Source organism: Chiloscyllium plagiosum, chromosome 9, assembly GCF_004010195.1.
Source record: "Chiloscyllium plagiosum isolate BGI_BamShark_2017 chromosome 9, ASM401019v2, whole genome shotgun sequence".
Classification (NCBI taxonomy): domain Eukaryota; kingdom Metazoa; phylum Chordata; class Chondrichthyes; order Orectolobiformes; family Hemiscylliidae; genus Chiloscyllium; species Chiloscyllium plagiosum.
Genome location: NC_057718.1, coordinates 75736275 through 75757775, shown reverse-complemented (window position 1 = coordinate 75757775; position 21501 = coordinate 75736275). Strand labels below are relative to the sequence as shown.

At 41.7% G+C, this 21501-nt stretch overlaps 1 protein-coding gene across 2 annotated transcripts in view; it reads right to left on the bottom strand.

Annotated features, from left to right (window-relative positions):
* The window catches only part of LOC122552950 (interphotoreceptor matrix proteoglycan 1-like), a 139316-nt gene that overhangs the window by 52151 nt on the left and 65664 nt on the right, over positions 1 to 21501 (bottom strand). For both annotated transcript variants that reach the window (XM_043696237.1, XM_043696238.1), the window contains exons 8-9: positions 19244 to 19302; positions 2053 to 2309 (exon numbers count right to left, since the gene is read on the bottom strand). In XM_043696237.1, the coding sequence (XP_043552172.1) occupies positions 2053 to 2309; positions 19244 to 19302 (316 nt within the window). The remainder of the gene's footprint in view (positions 1 to 2052; positions 2310 to 19243; positions 19303 to 21501) is intronic.

The window sequence follows — 21501 nt, the reverse complement described above, 5'->3', positions numbered from 1 at the left end:
TTCGTCACAAGACGACTGACTTGAGGAATTGACTCTGACTATGAAAGGAGAAGGAGGAGGACACATCCCCATCGACATCAAAGGAATTGAGGTGGAGATGATGGAGAGCGCAAAGTTCCTCGAAGTGACAATAACTGACAACCTGTCCTGGACTTTCCATGGAGATGCGATGGTGAAGGAGGCAAAATGATTCCTCTTCTTCAGGTAGTTTAGGAAATTCGGTATGTCCACAAGGACCCTCACCAACCTTTACAGATGCACCATAGAAAACATACTGCCTGAGAGCATAACGGCAACTGCTCTGCCCAGGATAGTAAGTAACTACATAAGGTTGTATACACAGCCCAGACCATCACACAAGCCAACCTCCCATTCATGGACTCCATTTTCATGGCTCATTGCTGCAGAAAGGCTGTCAACATCAAAGATCCCTCGCACCCCAGTAATGTTCTCTTACAACCTCTTCTGTCAGGCAGAAGATACAGAAGCTTGAACACGCGCGCTAACGGGTTCAATAACAGCTTCTTTCCTGCTATTATTAGAGTGATGAATGGATCTCTCTAACTTCAAATAATGTTGCATTTGCTGATGTTGATCTTGCTTTGCACACTTCCTGTGAAGTGTAACTTTGTATGCCTTGTTCTATCTGATCTGTATGTCCTTGTTTGCTATGATCTGCCTGTACTGCTGGCAAAACAAAGCTTTTCACTGTAATCTGTGGAAATCTGTGTTTCTGACTTCCTATGCAATTTTAATCCATTAAAGTGATTTTTTCCCACATTCCCGGATTTGGAAGTCAGCATGATTGGTGAACTTGGTGAGGAACATTCTACAGCAGGTTGCAGACCTAGGTAGGGAGTTGAAACTGCTCATGGGACTGAGCTGGTAGGTGAGGTACAGTCCCCATTCCTAGACATGGAGTCTGATCCTGGCTCCCCAGGGTATTTTCAATTCCTGGCCATAGAAGAGATGGTAGGAGGAGAATTTAATTCTTGGGAAACATTATTGTGGCCTTTTGACTCGCAAATTGTGCTGTAAAGGCAATTACCAAAGATATCCATGCCTCCCTTCACGGACACATTTCCCAAGACCTGAGAAACCTGACTACTCAGAGTTAAATCTGATAATCTGAGGCTTCATTATAATATTCAATATTTAATTGGTTTACCCACATCTTGGGAGTGGGTTGACTGACCCCTGTTGTCCTGCCTCTATTAAATCCAAAAGTCAATGGATGGAGGTGGTTAAGGTTGAGTTTAATTTAAAAAAAAATCTCTCACCTAATTTTAACCAATTGTCTTCACAGATTAAAATTCATTCCTTTGTTTGTTTGTGTATTGTGTACGTTACTTCATACATATAATAGAGATTGAATAAAAGAAAATTAAATATACCAAATATGAGATAACTCTTTACTAAATGAGCAGGCAACAGATGAACAAATTATTTCATTGGATACTAATTATATCACCATGGTAATACTGTTTTGAAAAGAATTACTTTGTTTAAGATGTCTTGATCAAATAAGATCAGCATTAGAGACTTTTTTAAAAATTGTCTTTTTAGTCGTATAGTCCAAAATGGGTTCCTTATTATTTTCTTTCAAAATCTTCTTTTACACATTCAGCTAATGCGTACAACATTATTTTACTTGAGGTAGCCATTAAACCATTGCTAAATTATCTCCCACAGCAAAGTTTTAGTTGTTATTTCTTTCCTGCACATGCACCTCAAAGGTTGCTGTTGCATTTTGATCCAGCAAGGAATGACAATGATAGAGGCAATATTGAGGCATTTAACTCACATCACTGCTCCAATCTAGGGAGGTCAAGTCTTAATGAAGGCCAACTCACCAGTGTATTTACTCTAGGCCACCATCATTTCGTTTTTGAAATTATCATCTATTTACCTATGCGTCTCAGCAAAATCTATTCCTTGTCAATAACAACATAAGGCTTTAGCAAATTGATCAAACAGGTTAATTACCATCAGAGTAATATGAGATGAAGGCAGCCAAGCATGGTTACCTGCTTAAATTAAACAACAGATTACCTTGAGTAAATCGAATTGAACTTGGATCCATTGAAAAAGACGTATCATTGAGTAGTGCCATGGCAACCATGTCCTGAAATCTGGTTACTGTTATAGTGGCCAATGGTTTTTCTAGGAGCTCCTCTTGTGGCTCAAACAGCAAGTCTCCATTCTCGACTTTATTGGAGCCGATGTTTAGCACATCATTCCGAATGTCACTCAGTGTGGCTGCCCTCTTATCAAAGATGGCGGCAAAGTGAATCATGTGACCATCCTCACTGAAAGAAAAGTAATTTGTGATCAGATGCATTTGATCAATGCCTTAGTGCAGAAAAAAAGTTTAGTTTAATTTATGATTTGGAGGTGCCGGTGTTGGACCAGGGTGTACAAAGTTAAAAATCACACAACACCAGGTTATTGTCCACAGGTTTATTTGGAAGCACTAGCCTTCAGAGCACTGCTCCTTCATCAGATGGTAGTTACTTTACACTTCAAGAGCCCTAACGTGGTTGTAAAATTTGGAAGCTAGGATTGTGCCAACATGTAGAACTGGGCTGGTTTTTGACATGACTTACTTCCAAATAAACCAGAACTATAACCTGGTGTTGTGTGATTTTTAATGTAATTTTTACAGTCAGGTATTGAATTACATTAACCACATGCCCACCACTGCTTTTATTATTTGTTAGATTCTTCCTTTCTTTCTTAATTCGCTGTAAATTACTTTAGGACATGATGAAGTGTTAAAGATGGTCTCCCAATACATGTTCTCTCTTGTATGCACTGAGTCTTTATTATATCAAAATTTGATTGTGCTTGGTGCTTTGTAAATTGAAAGGTGAATCACCATTGCTTATGACAAATGTTAAATCAGGAATGATGCATTGGTCTTATGTTACTACTCCCTCCCCTATGAAAAGCAAGCTTAGTTTTCATGAAGAAAGCAAAAAGAATATTGCTATGAAAGAAGATGTTCATGTAACCAGGCACTACTTGAATACCGGGAGAAAGTGAGGACTGCAGATGCTGGAGTACCAGAGTTGAAAAATGTGCTGCTGGAAAAACACAGCAGGCCAGGCAGTATCCGAGGAGCAGGAGAATCGACGTTTCGGGCATAAATTTTGCAATCAGCAGTGAAATGAGGGTTCTCATCGCTGAGCTCAAAGTAAGTGTCCATAAAGATTAATGAGCTCTTGTGGTATGGAATTCACCTTTTCTGATTTTGACTTAGTTCTGATTTCAGGGGATCTCTAGCAGCCGGTCATCAAACAAGCTAAGCAACCAGTCACGTTGAAGAAGTCATACACAAAGCAAATCAGAAGGCAACAAATTAGTTTCATCTTTCCCTTTTTATAATTTTATGTGAAGTTGAATAAGCGGCTGGGATATCTACTTGGGATTTAGATAAACACTGAAATATTGTAAACAATCTTTTAAAAAAATTAATGTTCAAATTTGTGGAATTTTTACCATGATTGTCACAAGTAGTTAGTTTCTTGTAACGTCAATGTGATTATTTGCACACAGCAGTAAGTGTGATTTAGGGTGCTGTTTAAAAGCCGAGTTACAGATCAATCGAAAGGCGTAACATTTTAAAGGATTTTTTTTAACAGCCACGAAACCATTTGAAAAATGTAAGCTTATGTCAATTCAGTGATTTCTAACTGATTTCCGTTTGCAAGGACTTCAACATTGCATTAACAAAAGAGAAACTGTCGGCATTCCCAATCATTGCCCTTTTTATTATTCTGTTGTGGGTTGTGGGCACTGCTGCATGGCCACCATTCATTGCCTGTCTCTAGTTCCCCTTGAGATGGCAATGGCGAGCTGGTTTCTTGAACCACTGCAGTCCACGTGCTGAACATAGACCAACAATGCTGTTAGGGAGGGAATTCCAGTATTTTAAATCAGTGACAGTGAAGTAACAGCAATCTATTTTGAATTCAGGATGGTGAGTGGCTTGGAAGGGAACTCGTAGGTGTTGTTGTTCCCATGTATCTGCTGCCTTGTCCTAGATGAAAGTGGTCGTGGGTTTGGAAGGGGCTGTCTAAGGATCTTTGGTGAATTTCTGCAATGCATCTTGTACACACTGCTGCTACTGAGTATTTTTTGTGGAAGGAGTGGATCTTTTCTTAGATTAGATTACTTACAGTGTGGAAACAGGCCTTTCGGCCCAACAAGTCCACACCGACCTGCCTCACCTAACACCACGGGCAATTTAGCATGGCCAATTCACCTAACCTGCACATTTTTGGACTGTGAGAGGAAATCCACGCAAACACGGGGAGAGTGTACAAACTTCACACAGTCAGTTGCCTGAAGTGGGAATTGAACCTGGGTATCTGGCGCTGTTGATGTGGGCTGCTTTGTTCTGGATGATCAGATTAGATTCCCTACAGTGTGGAAACAGGCCCTTCAGCCCAATCAGTCCACACCGACCCTCCGAAGAGTAACCCACCCAGACCCATTTCACCTAACACTATGGGCAATTTAGCATGGCCAAATCACCTGACCTGCACATCTTTGGACTAGAACATAGAAGAATACAGCGCAGTACAGGCCCTTGGGCCCTTGATGTTGCGCCGAGGACTGTGGGAGGAAACTGGAGCACCCTGAGGAAACCACACAGACATGGGGAGAATATGCAAAAACCAGACAGTCGCCCAAGGCTGGAATCGAACTTGGGATCCTGGTACTGTGAGGCAGCAATGCTAACCACTGAGCCATCGTGCTGTCTATAGATAGCAAGCTTCTTGAGTGTTGTTGAATCAGCACTCTTCCAAGCAAGTGAGGAGTATTCCATCACACTCCTGACTTGTGTCTTGTCAAGCTTTGGGGAATCAGGAAGTGAGCTATTCATTATAGTATTCCAAGCCTTTGACCTGCTTGTGTAGCCACTGCATTTATCTGGGAAGTGTAGTTGAGTGTCTGGTCAATGGTAACCCCTGGATGTTGATAGTGGGGGATTCAGTGATGGTAATGCCATTGACTGTCAAGGGGCAGCAGTTAGATGGTCTCTTAATGAAGATGTCCATTAGCTGCATTTATGTGGAACAAATGCTACCCTAAGCCTAGATATTATTCAGGTCTTTTTGTATATGTATATGGACTGTTTCGATATCTGAGATGTCAGGAATAGTGCTGAACATTGTGCAATCAATGGTTGTAACACTGCCTCATTACCATTCTGATTATTTAGATCAGGTTAATACGAAATGTGTAGAATAGTATAAAGACTGAAGAATCATTGTATCACCTCATGTGATTTTTCTAATTTGGAGAATGCTTCCTTTATGAAATCGAAATAATATTCTCAAATTGAAAATAATTTGAACTTCAGCCATTGGTGCAAAATAATTAATGTTGAACTGGGTGCGTTAGTGGAGAGGTGTGCATGGATAACCAGCCCAATTATTGTACTGTCCAAAGTTCAGTACATACTTGCAGCCCTCAAAGTATTACCCTCTCATAAAGCAGCAACATAAATTGATCCAAATATATAACAAAACTAAGAACAGTGGATGCTGAAGATCTGAAACAAAAATTGTTGGAGAAACTCAGCAGGTTTGTAAGCGTCTCTGATTTAACATTTCGGGTCCAGTGATACTTCTTCAGAACTGATAGTACCCAGGAAATGTTGGGAATTTATGTTAATATCATGGTTGGCAAGGGAGATGGGGGCAAAGGGAGTAAATGTTTAGGGAAAATAGAGCCCAAAAAGAGAGAGAGAAAGACAGTTAGGCACACAGAGGTGGTTGATAATATGCAAAGCAGAAAGACAAAAACTAGGTGAATGGAGTTGTCTGTACAGAAAGCAGCCCAGCTGACAGAAGGCAGAGAATGGTTGTAGATGGAAAGTATTCTGCCTGGAGGTCAGTGTTGAGTGGGGTCCCCCAGGGCTCTGTTCTTGGGCCTCTGCTCTTTGTAGTTTTTATAAATGACTTGGATGAGGAGGTTGTGGGGTGGGTTAGCAAATTTACAGATGGCACAAAGGTTGGAAGTATCGTCGATAGTATTGAGGGCTACTGCAGGCTGCAGCGTGACATAGACAGGATGCAGACCTGGGCTGAGAAATGGCAGATGGAGTTCAACCTGGATAAATGCGAACTGATGCATTTTGGAAGGTCGAACTTGAATGCTGAATATAGGATTAAAGACAGGATTCTTGGCAATGTGGAGGAACAGAGGGATCTGGGTGTGCAAAGGGTGCAAAGAAGGTTTACCAGGATGCTGCCTGGACTGGAGGGCTTGCCTTATGAAGAGAGGTTGAATAAGCTCGGACTTTTCTCTCTGGAGAGAAGAAGGAAGAGAGGAGACCTGACCGAGGTGTACAAAATAATGAGAGGAATAGATAGAGTCAATAGCCAGAGACTTTTCCCCAGGCAGGATGGACTGGTATGAGAAGTCATAGTTTGAAGATATTAGGAGGAAAGTATAAAGGAGATGTCAGAGATAGGTTCTTTACGCAGAGAGTAGTGAATGCATGAAATGCGTTGCCAGCGGTGGTGGTGGAAGCAGAGTATTTGGGGACATTTAAGTGACTGCTGGACATGCACATGGATAGCAGTGAGATGAAGAGTGCGTAGGTTAAGTTACTATATTTTACATTAGGATTAAATCTTGGCACAATACCGTGGGCCAAAGGGCCTGTTCTGTGCTGAACTTTTCTATGTTCTATGTTCAGATAGGGCCTGGAATGTGGCAGTGGGAAATGGAAATGAAAGAATATGCTCATATTGTAAAGTTATTGATCTCAATATTGAGTGCTGAAGGCTGCACATGCTCCTGGAACACCGAAGGTGTCAGTCTGCAATATTCAATTGGAATACATCATCACCAGGACTTTCCAACAAACACTAAGACGTCGCTTGGTTGAAAGGGTACCACCTATGAGATCCTACATTTACGCCCGGACTCTCTCCCTGGAAGCGGCTACAGAGAAGAAGAGACTGTCACATATCTCCTTCTGGAATGTTCCTTTGCAAAGAAGGTCTGGGGAGAGATGCAGCAATTTTTTTTTCTTTTGAGGTTTGTCCCAAGCAGCTCCATGATGCAGGACTGTCTGCTCTACAGTTTATTCCCTGGGACGTACGGCGAGACAAACATCAACTGCTTTTTTTTATCTATCTGCAACTTGTCTGTCTTCCAGTTTAAAGAGTTGACCTCATCCAAGTGTTGAAGACCGGCACATTCTAAGGTCCAGGATTATGTGTGAGGGATGCGCTAAAACCTGCAGCAGCTGGCACAAAGGTGCAATGCATCAGCTCCTAAAATGGGTCAGCCTTGGAAAGACTGTAGCCTTTAGGGAAGTGAAGAAATAGCTACCATTCTTTAAGGTGTTGGCACACTATGATCCCAAGCGAGACCTGCTATCGACATGTGATTTCTCCTCATACAGCATCATAGTATTAGCTCGTAGGTGGAGAGGAACACTCAATCCAGGACTTAGACTGATGCGGAGCACAAACACACCCAGATAGAGAATGAAGGTTTGGCAGTCATTTTTGGAGTCAGAAAGTTCCACCACTGCCTTTACACAGAATCGTAGAATCCCTGCAGTGCGGAAGCAGGCCATTCAGCCCATCAAGTCCACACTGATCCTCCAAAGAGCATCTGCCCAGACCCACTCCCTCTACCTGCAACCCTGCACTTCTCATGGCGAACCTGAACATCTTTGGATTGTGGGAGGAAACCTGTGCAAATATGGGGAGTGAGTGCAAACTCCATGCAGACAATCATTGGAGTATGGAATCAAACCTGGGTCTCTGGTGCTGTGAGGCAACGGTGCTAACCACTGAGCCACCATGACACCCATTATGGACATAAATCTGTAATAATAATGGACCACAAACCCCTACTGGGTCTACTTGAAGAGGACAAGGCAGTGCCAGCAATAGGGTGTATGAGATATAAGGAGAGGCTAGAAAAATTCAGGTTGTTTTCTCTGGAGTAGCAGAGGCTGAGGGGAGACTTGATACAAGGCTATAAAATTATGTGATGCATAGATAAGGTTGAGGGTCTGAATCTTTTCCCCAGAGTTGAAATGTCTAATATGAGGGCCATGCATTTAAGGTGGGCAGGGGGAGTTCAAAGAAGATTTGAAAGGCAAGTTTTCTTTACCCAGAGTGGTAGGAATCTGGAATGCCCTGCCAGGTCTTGTGGTGGAGGCAGATAGGTGTGTTTAAGGGACTTTTGGATAAGCACATGAATATGCAAAGAATGGAGGGATTATGGACCATGGGCAGGCACAAGGGATTAGTTTAAGTGCCAGCATGTTCAGGCTAATATTGACTGGTGGTAATGGGGGAAAACCAATGGGCTGAAACAAGTGGAATGGAAATGAGTTTGGACTTAGAGTGACCAGATCACAGGAAAGGATGGCATATTATAATGGAAAGCAAGAGTGAATGTCCTGAGCAAAGGTCACCACCAGATATTGTCTAAACTCCAGCAGAGTCATCCAAGGATTTCCAAAATGAAGATGTTAGCAAGGAGTGCAACTGGTGGCTAGGACTAGATGCAGACATAGCTGTGTTGGTGAGGCGGTGCTCAGAGTACCAGCAAGGACAAACATCACTGCCAGCAGCTCCCCCATATTCAAGGGAATAGCTGGGTAAATCCTGGACTCAGTTACTCATCAGCTATGCAGGTCCTTTAAATGGGTTCAATAGTCATTGTGAATGCCTATTTAAAGTGGCTGGACGTCCATTGAATTCATTCATTGGTTTAAGTTATTTCAGATGAAACACAGAATTTTCTTACCTCTGTATAAAATGTCAGGGCAGTTCTAGGACAGTTCTCATTGCCATGTCATATCAGTTGGAAACCATTGAACTAGAGAACACGTCATCCTAGATTGGGCATTGTGTAACAAGAGAAGGAATGAATAACAGTTTGTCTATGTGAGGTCTCTTGGGCAAGAGTGACCTAATGTAATAGAATTCTTCATTAAGATGGAGAGTGATGTACTGAGTCTGAGACCAGGGTCCTGAATCTAAATAAAGGAAACTGCGATGGTATGAGGATAAATTAGGGCATGTTATTTATCAGGATGATGGTAGATAGACAATGGGAAACACTGAAAGATAGGATGGAGGAACTGCAAAAGTTGTTCATTCCTGTCTGGCACAAAAATAAAATGGGGAAGTATGAGAGTAAGCTTGCAGGGAACATGCAAACCTATTATAAAAACTTCCATAGGTATGTGAAGAGAAAATGTTTGGACAAATGTAGGTCAGAAGCAATGCAAGTTATAGCAGAAAAAAAAGATGGTAGACCAATTAATTACATATTTTAGTTCTGTCTTCACAAAGGAGACACAACTAACTTCTCAAACATATTGGGGAACACAGGGCCTAGTGAGAGGGAGAAACTGAAGGAAATCAGTATTAACAGGGAAATGGTGTTGAGGAAATAAATTGGATAAATCCAATAAATTCCCAGGGCCAAATAATCTACATCCCAGAGTACTTTTAAGGGATATTTTAAAGAAATAACAAGTGCATTGGTGGTCATCTTTTGCAATTTGATAGACTCGAACAATTCCACAGATTGGAAGCTAGATAGTGTAACCCCATTATTAAAAAATAAGGTGGAGGAACAAAACAGCAAATTATAGACCTGACATCAGTAGTTAGGAAAATTCTTGAGTCCATTGTAAAAAAATTAATAGCAGAGCACTTAGAAAATAGTGACAGAGTTGAGCGGATTTAGCATAGATTTATGAAAGAGAAATCATACTCGGCTAATCGACAGAATGTTTCAAGAATGTAACAAGCAGAGATGATCGGGGAAACTGGTGAATGTGGCTGAATTGCACTTTGAGAAAGCTTTCGATCAGGTCCCATTGATTAGCACGTAAAATTAATGTATGTGGGATTGGGGCTAGTGCACTGACATAGCTAGGGGACTGGCTGGCAGACAGGAAACAAAGAATAGAAAAAGTCCTGTTTATTTATGAATGGTAGGCAGTGATTAGTGGGTTACTACAGGGATTGGTGGTTGGACACCAGCTATTCATAATGTATTTTAATTATTTAGATGAGGGAACTAAATGTAATTCCACTTAAATTTGCAGATGACTCAAAACTGGGTGAGAAGGTGAACTGTGGGGAGGAAGCAGAAATATTGAGTGAGTGGGCAAATGTATACCAATGATAAATGTGAGGCTATTCACCTTGGAAGCAAACACAGGAAGATAGGTTATTATCATAATGGCAATAGGTTGGGAAAGGGAGATGTGTAACAAGACCTGGGTGTCCTTGTACACTAGTTACTGAAAGTAAACATGCAGGTGCAGCAGGCTGTGAAGAATGCAAACAGTATATTAGCCTTAATTGTAAAAAGATTTGAGTACAGGAGCAGAGGTGTCTTGCTGCAATTTTTACAGGGCCTTGGTGAGACCACACTTGAAGTACTGCATGCAGTTTTTGTCTCCTGTCTGAGGAAGGATGTTCCGGCTATAGAGGGAATGAAACAAAGGTTTACCAGGCTGATTCTTGGGATGGGAGCATTTATGTATGAAGAGATACATTGGATCGCTTATGATTATACTTACTGGAGTTCAGAAGAATGAGGGGAATCTGATAGAAACCTATAAAATTCTAACAAGACTAGACAGGATAAATGCAGGAAGGATGCTCCCAATGATTGAGGAGTCCAGGACTAGGGGTTACAGTTTACAGACATAGGGTAGGCCATTTAGAACTAAGGTGAGGAAAAGTCTCTTCACTCAAAGAGTGGTGAGTATGGAATTTCTGCTACGGAAAGCAATTGAGGCCAAAACATTGAACATTTTCAAGAAGGATTTAGATTCAGTTTTTGGTGTTAAAGGGATCAAAGGGTATGGAGAGAATGCAGAAACAGGGTAGTGAGTTGGATAGTAAGCGGAATTACAGGCCCATCGACCCAACAAGTCTACACTGACCCTCTGAAGAGTAACCCACCCAGACCCCTACCCTTTTATCCAATATTTACCCCTGACTAATGCACCTAACGGTGCATTAGTCAGGGGTAAATATTTGTGGGCGGCACGGTGGCACAGTGGTTAGCACTGCTGCCTCACAGCGCCAGAGGCCTGGGTTCAATTCCCGCCTCAGGCGACGGACTGTGTGGAGTTTGCACATTCTCCCCGTGTCTGCGTGGGTTTCCTCCGGGTGCTCCGGTTTCCTCCCACAGTCCAAAAGATGTGCAGGTCAGGTGAATTGGCCATGCTAAATTGCCTGTAGTGTTAGGTAAGAAGGGGTAAATGTAGGGGTATGGGTGGGTTGCGCTTCGGCGGGTCGGTGTGGACATGTTGGGCCGAAGGGCCTGTTTCCACACTGTAAGTAATCTAATCTAATCTAACCTACACATCCCTGAACACGATGGGCAATTTAGCATGGAAACATTCCTAGAATTTGAAAATTTTGTAAAATTAATACCAACTCATCTACCACCTCATTAAGAACACCTTATTGGATCCTAAGATGAATTCAATCTATACCTTAAGAATTCTCAGCCAACAGTTTCATCATGTTGGTTTTGTCCCATTTCCTTTATGTTTGTAATTTTGCTAGGTTCCTCTCTCCCTTTCACTTCCCTTTAACGGATTATTCCAGTTTATTCCAGATTGAAGTCACCCAAGATTACTGCCATCTGTTTATCACAAGCAATTAACATTTCTTGTATGCTTTCTCCCACGTCATGCTTACAGCTTGGGGGGGTCTATAGACTACTCCCACTAGTTACTTCATTCCCCTAATATTCCCCATCTTCACTCAAACCAATTCTACAACTTTATCTCCTGAAGGAAGGTCATCTCTAAATATTGTGTAAATGCCTTTCTTGATTAACAGTGGTACCCCTCCACCTTCACCTAGCTTCTGATTTCGTTGAATGTTATACAGTCACTCAGTGTTCAGGACACAATCCTCGTCATCCTGCAGCCATTCTCTATAATGGCTATCAGATTGTATTCATTTACTATTTCCTTTTATGGTTATTATTTATTAGTTCCCCAGTCATGCAATTCACAAGAACACAGTTCCCAGCATGATTCAGGTACAAACTTTCCTCAGTACAGGTGTCCACTGGACTGGAACCCATTTCTTTGAATCCTGTATTCATCTCTTTAATTCTATGTATCCAATGTGAATTTGCACACAGCTCAGTTAATAATCAAATTTTAATTTAGGGTTCACCTCTTCATACCGTTTATGCAGAACCTCTCACATAATCTTACCTATGTAATCATCGGCACCTACACAGACCATGACCATTGAATTCTCCCCCTCCATTGCAAGTTCTTTTCCAGCCCTAAGCAAATGTCCTGATCCATGTCATTGGGCAAGAATCACAGCTACCTGGATCTTGCTCTTTCTTTTAGACAATGGTGTTAATCCTCCTCACTATACTATCACCTACTACCACTACATTACTTGGTGCTCATCCCAAGAGAACATCTTATTGTACTTGGTGCATGGTCAGTTTGCTTATCCTCCAGTAGCCCCTGCATTCAATTAAACAGGCTAAGAGACTCCCAGACCGATTGAACAGTTGTAGAAAATGACACGCCTACATTCCTGTCCTCTGTCCCTTCCCTACATAACTTACTGAGAATCATGCCCACCTGACCCTGACCAGATCAGAAAGCTCTATCATAAGGGGTGTGGCTGCCTCCTGCCACAAAGAATCCAGGTAATTTTCTCACTCACTGGATGTTGCAGTGTGTTTATTTCAGTCTCCAGCTCATCTGAGCCAAAATTACTCAAACTTCAAACACTTACTCCAGAATTTGCTCCCTGAATCATAATGGTTTCCAATAGTTTCTACATGCTGCATCTAGGACACATCACTTGAACTGTCATCATGAATGATTTGAATTATTTAGTTATATCACCCACTTGCATATGATGTACTATGTATATTTTATTAACTTTAGCATTTAAGAATAAAATGACTACAAACACTTAGGAGAGAACTCATCAAAGAGCTACCTCCTTTCTCTTTCTTGGAACAAGAATCAATTCCAGTCGGTTCCAACTGATCCAGCTGTGTTATTGTCTTCCTGCCACAGGATCCCTTTTTTTAACCTACTCCTCTGTTATGCTGACCACCTTGGAATCTTCACTTTATCATCACCTCTAGATGATGCTGATTGCCTGTCATAAGGTCTTCACCTTTCCTGCTCCTCTCGGTGATGCAGACTGCCCATTTTGTGGCTCTCATCTTACCCGTTCCTCAATCACATCAGAACCAATTTCTCCTTGTTGTTGTGGAACTACACGCACCATTCATTATATGAGATTACAGAACTGAGCATGAGAGGTAACTCTCCTTAAATGCATAGAGTGATGCAGTATTTTGATAAAAATGTACTTTTGATCCAAGCCAAAATTGTTGTGTACAACATAGCACAGTGAGCACAGCAAACAAAGTCATATGATTTTTAGACATAAAAGAGCAACAGGTAAATAAAACATGAGAATCTGCAGTGAATGATCAGATTCCAGAACACTGCCAAACATAAAAATGGTAAAAGTGACAATCAGGAAGCAGTAATTTTAAATTCTTGGAGTGTATTGTAGGAGAAAAGTTATAAAGAAAAAGTCAATGAAAAATTAAGCCCTTCAACCCTGCCTGTCTTTCAAAACATAGGAAGGATATTATTAAATTGGAGAGGGTTCAGAAAAGATTTACCAGGATATTGCTGGAAATGGAGGGTTTGGATTATAAAAATAGCTTGGGACTTTTCTCACTGGAGTGTAGGAGATTGAGGGTGCATAGAGATTTATAAAATCATGAGGACTTTAGGTGAATAGCAGATGTCCTTTCCCCAGGGTGGTGGAGTTCAAAACTATGGGACATATTTTTAAAGTGAGAGGAGAAAGTTTTATAAAGGCCATGAGGAGTAATGTTTTTTACACAGTGGAATGAACTATGTGTAAAATGAACTAGCAGAGGAAGTGATGGATGCAAGTACAATTGTAACACTTAAAAGACATTTAGATATGTACATGAATAGAAAAGTTTTGGAGGGTATTGGCCAAGTGCAGGCAAATGGGACCAGTTCAATTTGGCAACATGGTCAGCATGGACTAAGTGGACGGAAGGGTCTGTCTCCACACTGTATGACTCTATGCTATAACACTACAACTGTTGGGTGGCATGGTGGCTCAGTGATTAGCACTGCTGCCTCACAGTTCCAGGTTTGATTCCAGCCTTGGGCGACAGTCTGTGTGGAGTTTGCACATTCCCCCAGATTCTGCATGGGTTTCCTCCCACAGTCCAAAGATGTGCAGGTTAGGTGAATTGGCCATGCTAAATTGCCCATAGTGTTAGGTGTATTAGTCAGAGATAAAAAGGCTGTGGGTGGGTTACTCTTTGGAGGGTCGGTGTGGACTTGTTGGGCTGAAGGGCCTGTTTCCACACTGTAGGGAATCTAACTATGACTACAATTCTATGATGATAATGTGCTTGTGTGTAGACCTCAGCTGCATTTTCCTGTCCAATTTCTATATCCTTTATTTTCTTTGGATTTAAGACCCCATTTATCAGTGTTGAATATAAATTTTACCTTGTTGATTTTAATGACTGAATGTCGACAGGCCTTTAGGGTAGAGAAGTCCAAAGATTCTGAATCCTCTCTATTAAGAAATTATTGCAAGTCAGGCAGCATCCGAGGAGCAGGAAAATCGACATTTTGGGCAAAAGCCCTTCATCAGGCATTCTTGATGAAGGGCTTTTGCCCAAAGCATCGATTTTCCTGTTCCTTGGTTGCTGCTTGACCTGCTGTGCTTTTCCAATACCACACTCTTGACTCTAATCTCCAGCATCTGCAGTACTCACTTTCACCTATTAAGAAATTATTACTTATATCTGACCTAAATAGTTGACTCTTTATCTTGATATTGTCGTCACTGCTTCTACATTCTACATCTAGGAAAATAGCCTCTTAGCATTTAACCCACCCAGGCCTTTCAGAATTTTATGTATTTCAATTAGATCACCCTCATTCTTCTAAATTTCAGACACTATAAGCCTGGTCTTCTTAATCTCTCCTCAATGCATGATCCTCTCTGACAATCATCTTTGTGTTCCTCTCAGGTAAGTATATCTTTCCTTTGGTGCTAACATCAGAACTGTCTCTCTGAATTTAATAGTTTCTCACTGTTTAAAGAACATCTGAGTCAAATTTTCCCAGCTGCTGAATGATATAGGGAAAGTCAAAACGGTTGAGAAAATATGGTGATACTGGAAAAGTCAGATTCTCAACATTATATATTCAATTTTTTTTCAATCAAGTGTTAAATAGTGAGACAAGAATCTTGCTCATAAACAGTGACCAACTTATTTGCATGTATGTGCATGTCATAAGCACTGAATCTTGCCTCATTCATTTACAATTTCCTATTCTCCCAAGCATTGGCAGCTAGAAACTATATAATGACAATTCCTGACACAAAAGTCAAAGTAGGTAACAGGTGGCTCCAGCAAGGTGGTGGACATGTTGCTGTACAGCATCATTTTTCAATGTCACATCTACAGCATGTGCCATTGCAAACACAGTGAATGCACTTTAATCAAATGGACATGTCTCCAAGTCTAAGGGATTAGTCCTTGGTGAAGTCACCATGGACTTGGATGGTAATCAGTTGACAGGTACTGCCACAGTCAGTCAAGGCCAGAGACTGATGTCAGGCTTGGTGCTTGGACACTGTCAATCCACTGCATGGTGTGCTCAGGGGTTCCATATCACTGCAGGTCAGCAAGTGGGCTCCAGTCAGTCCATCAGCTCCAATGTAATAAGGCTGGAGAAATCATGGAAAATCAATCTGGAGTTGAACGGGAACAGTCAGAGGCTTGGTCTATCGCTTATGTAGAATATTCAGTAAGGGGAAGGGAGTGAGGCATAAAGTTGCTGTAGTCAGAAGATATCCTGGGACACTGTCATAGAGCTATGTCAGCTGTTCCAGTAGACCTGAATGGGTGGTTGACCATCCTACCCTGGTGGCTGTAAGGGTCAGGGCTTTGTTAAAATTTTATGCAACTGGGATCTATGTGAATCTCACAATCCTCAATCCACAAATGTATTATAACTGTTACTGATTAAATTTGTGCTAGATCACATAGCTGCAACTTGTTTCTCTGTGACAAGGCAGCCGAGAAGTAAGCTTTGCCAAATGGCTGGTGACCTCAGTGCTATAGAATGTTGCAGGTTGCATTGAGAGCACCATATCCTAATGCAGCTGACTTCATCAACAGAAAAGGGTTCTAGTCCATCATCATATAAGTCATCTATGATCATTGGTATAATATCTCAGACTGCACCATATTCCCAGGGATCTGCCATAATTTGTATGTACTTGAGAATTCTCATGTTGTTGCTTTGTTTGAAAAGCTCAATATCTTATAAAGATGACTGGGAAACACAAGATAGCCTCTGCAAACATGCTCTGTGAAAAGTGTGTCTGCTATTATGGAGCACATGATAATGCAAGCAGGGTGCCATAGTTGGTATGGTGTATACATAATGAGGAAAGCCACAGAGAATTGTGTGAGATAATGCCTGAGAGCTCACAGTGAGAAATAATTACTTAATCTCTGAAACTGAATGCCAATTTTGGTAAAATTCAGCCACTGTTTTTTCTATTCTTCTGAACTACTGAAGTATTTAACTTCACATGTCTTGTGTACTGACTCAATATCTATATATTGTGGGAAAAACTTTAATTGCAAAGGTGCAGCAGGTTTGGATGTAGGTGGAGGTTTAAAATCAATAAAAATGTTATTTTATCAGAAACAATCCACTCATGCGCATATGAAGAACCATCCAGTGTGGATGGATGCATGAAGTGGCATGGGGAATGTTTATAGGGAGAGTGGGTGTTAGGGGGAGTGAGGGGTGAAGTCTGGTTTATGGTTTATTCACTTATAGGAAATACCAATGCAGTGTCAGATTACTGAAACCCCTCTCCCCTCCTGTCCTTATGCCTAGCACTGGCCAACTACTGCACTCAATCTGGTGCCGCCCAGCTCAATACCCAAGGAACAAGAATTCTAACTTCATGGACACTCTCTCCCAGGTTGGTTTTATGAAACTGGAAAATGTCCTGAATTTAAAAAAAAGATGCACTTCAGGTCATTGTGAAAGATGAGGTAATTCAATTAAAGTGTTTAAGGAAGAGGTATTAAATGCTTAGTTTGTACATAAAGTTAATAATGCCCATGAACTTGATCAGATGCATCCAAGAATACTGAAAGAAGTGGTAGCAGAAATTACCACAGCACTGATCATAATTTTCCAATCTATCTTGGAATCAGGAATGGCGCCAGAGGGCTGCAGAATTTCAAGTGTTACACCATTGTTTGAGAAAGATCTAAAGATGAGCTCAGCAACTACAAAACTGTCAGTTTAATTTTTGTTGTTGGGGAAGATTCTTGAAACAATAATTCAGGACAAAATAAATAGTCACCTGGGAAGTGCAGGTCAACTAAGGAAAGCTAGCTTGGATTTGTTGAACTTGCTAAAGACTTTTAAGAGGTAACAGAAAAGTTTGATGAAGATAATGCTGTTGATGTGACGTACATAGCCTTCTAAAAACATTTGATAAAATGCACATGGAATAAAAAGCAACATGGCTGTGGAAATGGATAATTTACAAAAACTGATAGTAGTGGTGAATGGATGCTTTTGGGCTGGTTGTTTTTGGTTTATGGTGAATGGAACTGACAGACATGAAAGCATTTCAAGAACGGAACAGTATTGCTGCTGCCATGTCCTGATGAAACATATATAATCACAACATTTCTTTTGAGGTGATGAATTTACTGCTTTGCAGGTGATTTCTAACATTTTAGAAATTTTGCTGGTTTTGACTTTGTCGATATTGAATTTTCTGCTGTCAGCTTTCACTACAGAATGGGAGCAGTTTATGTGATCTCTGATGACATAAGAGGAGCAGCAACAGCAACAGAAGTAGCCACTGCAGCAAGCATAACAACTATATCAAAATCACTTTGTTCCAATGTCTGGACATTGGCAGACCTGCTGAGTTTCTCCAGCACTTACTGTTTTTATGTTAGATCTCAAATGTTCATCGTGTTTTGTTTTTAACATCAGCAGCTATATTCTCCGTAGCCACATGCAACACACAAGTGGAGATGGATGCAGAGTCCCAGCTCAAAGGAGACGAAACCCACAATACAGGCTTACAGAGAAAGGCGCACCTTCCTTGATATGTTGACGCAACAATGTTTCAAGTGGCTCAGGCTTTTAAGCAGGTCATTGCTGACATGTACAACAGAGTCAAGTCTTCCAAGAATAATCTATAGCTTGAGTTATTTGATCTGTTAGGAGGCTTATCCCAATCCAGTTTAAATGGAGCAGTTACAACAGAAGAATCCTCTTTATCCAATACAGAGGCCAGTTTATCAATTTGAAGCCTCTGTCTTCAACTATGTGTTTCAACTATGTGAACTTGTGTTTGGCTCAAGTAGCCATCCAGAGATTCTAACCTTTCTCCTTATTAATTTGGATCCTTCATCCTCAAACCACTTCAGCAGAACTTCATTTCTCATTTGATCTAGGTCATTAATTTCAACTTGAACCACAACAACTGCATCTTCTCTCTCACTCTCCAAATTCTTCTCCAGTCATTTAAAAACATCCTGAGCCCTGCCACCAGGCAAGCACCACAACCATCAGAACTCCTACTCAAGGCTGCAAAGTACATTATTAAAGGCTTTTCAAAGATTGAGTTATTAGGAGACTAATCATTTTTGATTTCAACACAGTGTGAATGAGGAGTGTAAGATGGTGAATCTGTTTCAAAACCAACAGCTAAATCAGTTCAATTGAATTTCCAAGGGAAAATTCCAAGTTCTTCAATATCTCCAGGTTGGAAAAGAGTGAAGACTCATCAAGGTAGGAGGAAATCTGTAATTATTGATAACCTGCAAAGTCTGGTGAAATGAGATGAAATTGGAATCATTTGTCTCCAGATTTGAACAACAGTAATATCAAATATAGATAAATGTGTCTAGCCATGTTTACTAGATCTTTCATTAAGATTACCTCCACTCATCTCACACCAACTACTAATTAGAATAGTCCAGAACACTGCCTTTCTTGGCTCAGCATTTATGAGCAAAGATTTTGAGATATCTATAATTTGAAACACAACGTGTATAGCTGTATTAAGCACAATGATTAATTTCTTTGTTTACCTACCTAGATCCTAATACTTGAATTTCTTTGAATCCTGGCTGGATTTCAAAAAGATTCCGCATCTGGAAAGGAAATAAATATCTGAATCATAAAGCTGTATTTGGATAATTGGGGAAACTACAAAGCACACTCTGTATTGATACCCCCTGCGCTTATTTACAGGATTTTGCAACTTGGGTACCGCACCCCATGCATGATTCTGAGGTAGTTTGTTGCCATTTCATGAAATAGACCTAAAGCTTTCAGTATATGATATTACATTGTTATACAATAGTTACGGCACAGAAATAACATATTTGATTCAACAGCTGTATATTATTTGCATGCTTTCTGTGTTCTGTATGTTTTTAATGCAAGCGAATGAAAGGTTTTTCAAGTAAAGAGATGTCTCAGGAAAGTGATAAGAATTTGGAACTTGCTACCACACTGAGTGCTGGTGGTGAATTGGATATATGTATTTTAGAGGAAATACACAAAGGAGACCTTCACAGAAGGTTATGGTGCTCGGATTTGATGAGGTAAGAGTCGATAAAGTGTGGCGCTGGAAGAAGCACAGCAGGTTAGGCAGCACCTGAGGATCAAGAGAGTTGATGTTTCTGGCATAACCCTTCATCAAGACTGGGGAGAGGGAAAGGGGCCTGAGAAATAAATGGGAGATGGGGCTACGGGCAAGGTAGGTGAGATGGCGATAGGTGGGATGTGATTATGATAGGTTGGTGGGAAGTGTAGAGTGGATAGGTAAGATGGAAGATGGACAGGTAGGTCAGGTCAAGAGGGCAGAGCCGAGTCGGAGGGTTGGATCAGAGATGGGGTGGGGTGGGGGAGAGGTGGGGGGTGGAGAGGAGATTTGGAAACTGCTGAATTCAATGTTGAGGCCACGTGGTTGAAGGCTCCCCGAGGCAGAAGATGGGGTGTTCTTCCTTCAGTTTGCAGATGGCCATGTTTAGGCTTTGGGGTGGGGGTGGGGGGAGCAGACTGGATATGTCATGGGGAGAGTGGGAGGGGGAGTTGAAATGGATGGACACCGGAAAGTGGGATACAGACCAGAGATGTGCTCTGAACAAATCCGCAATCTTGCACCTGGTCTCTCCAATATAGAGGAGGTCACATTGGGATCATTAGATGCAGTAACTGAGGTTCGAGGATATGCAAAGAAATCGCTGCGGATGTGGAAGGATCCTTTGGGGCCTTGAAGGGAGGTGAGGGGAAAGGGGTGGGTGCAGATTTTGCATTTCACACAGCGGCAGGGGAATGTGCCAGATGTTTAAATTTTTGAATCACAGAATCCCTACTGTGTGGAAACAGGCCCTTCAGCCCAACAGGTCCACACCGACCCTCTGAAGAGTTACCCACCCAACTCATTCCCCCACCCTATTACCCTAAATTTATCCCTGACTAATGCACGTAACCTACACACCCCTGAACACTATGGGCAATTTAGTATGGTCAATTCACCTAACCTGTGCATCTTTGGACCGTGGGAGGAAACTAGAGCACACCGACACAGACAGGGGAGAGAATATGCAAACTCCAAACAGACAGTCGACCGAGATGTGAATCAAACCCAGGTCCCTGGTGCTGAGAGGGGGTTGGTGTGGACTGTGGACCTAACAAGGAAGTGATGGAGGGAACAGTCTGTATGAAATGCAGATAGGGGTGGGGAGAGAAATATATTTTTGGTGCTGGGGTCTGAATGTAGGTGGCGAAAATAGTGGAGGATGATACGCTGGATATGGAGATTAATGGGGTAGAATGTGAGGGACAAGGGGATTCTACCCTTGTTGGGGTTTGGGGGTTGGGTCGAGGGCAGAGGTGCAGGAAATAGAGGAGATGTGACTGAGGACATTGTTGATCACGAGGAGGGGAAATTATGGTCCTGGAAGTAGGAGGACATCTGGGGTATCCTGGAGCAGAATTGCTCATCCTGGAAGTGGAAACGGCGGTCGTGGAGGAATTCGGAGTAAGGGACAGTGTTTTTACAGGAGCAGGGGTGGGAGGAGGTGTAGTCAAGGTAGCTGTGGGAGATGGTGGGTTTGAAGTCGATGTCAGCATTAAGTTGGTCACCAGAGATGAAGACTGAGTGGTCCAAGGGGAACGAGGTGTTGAAGATGGTCCAGGTGAATTTGAGATCAGTGGTGCTGGAAGAGCATAGCAATTCAGGCAGCATCCGAGGACAGGCAAAATCGATGTTTCGGGCAAAAGCCCTTCATCAGGAATAAAGGCAGAGAGCCTGAAGCGTGGAGAGATAAGCTAGAGGAGGG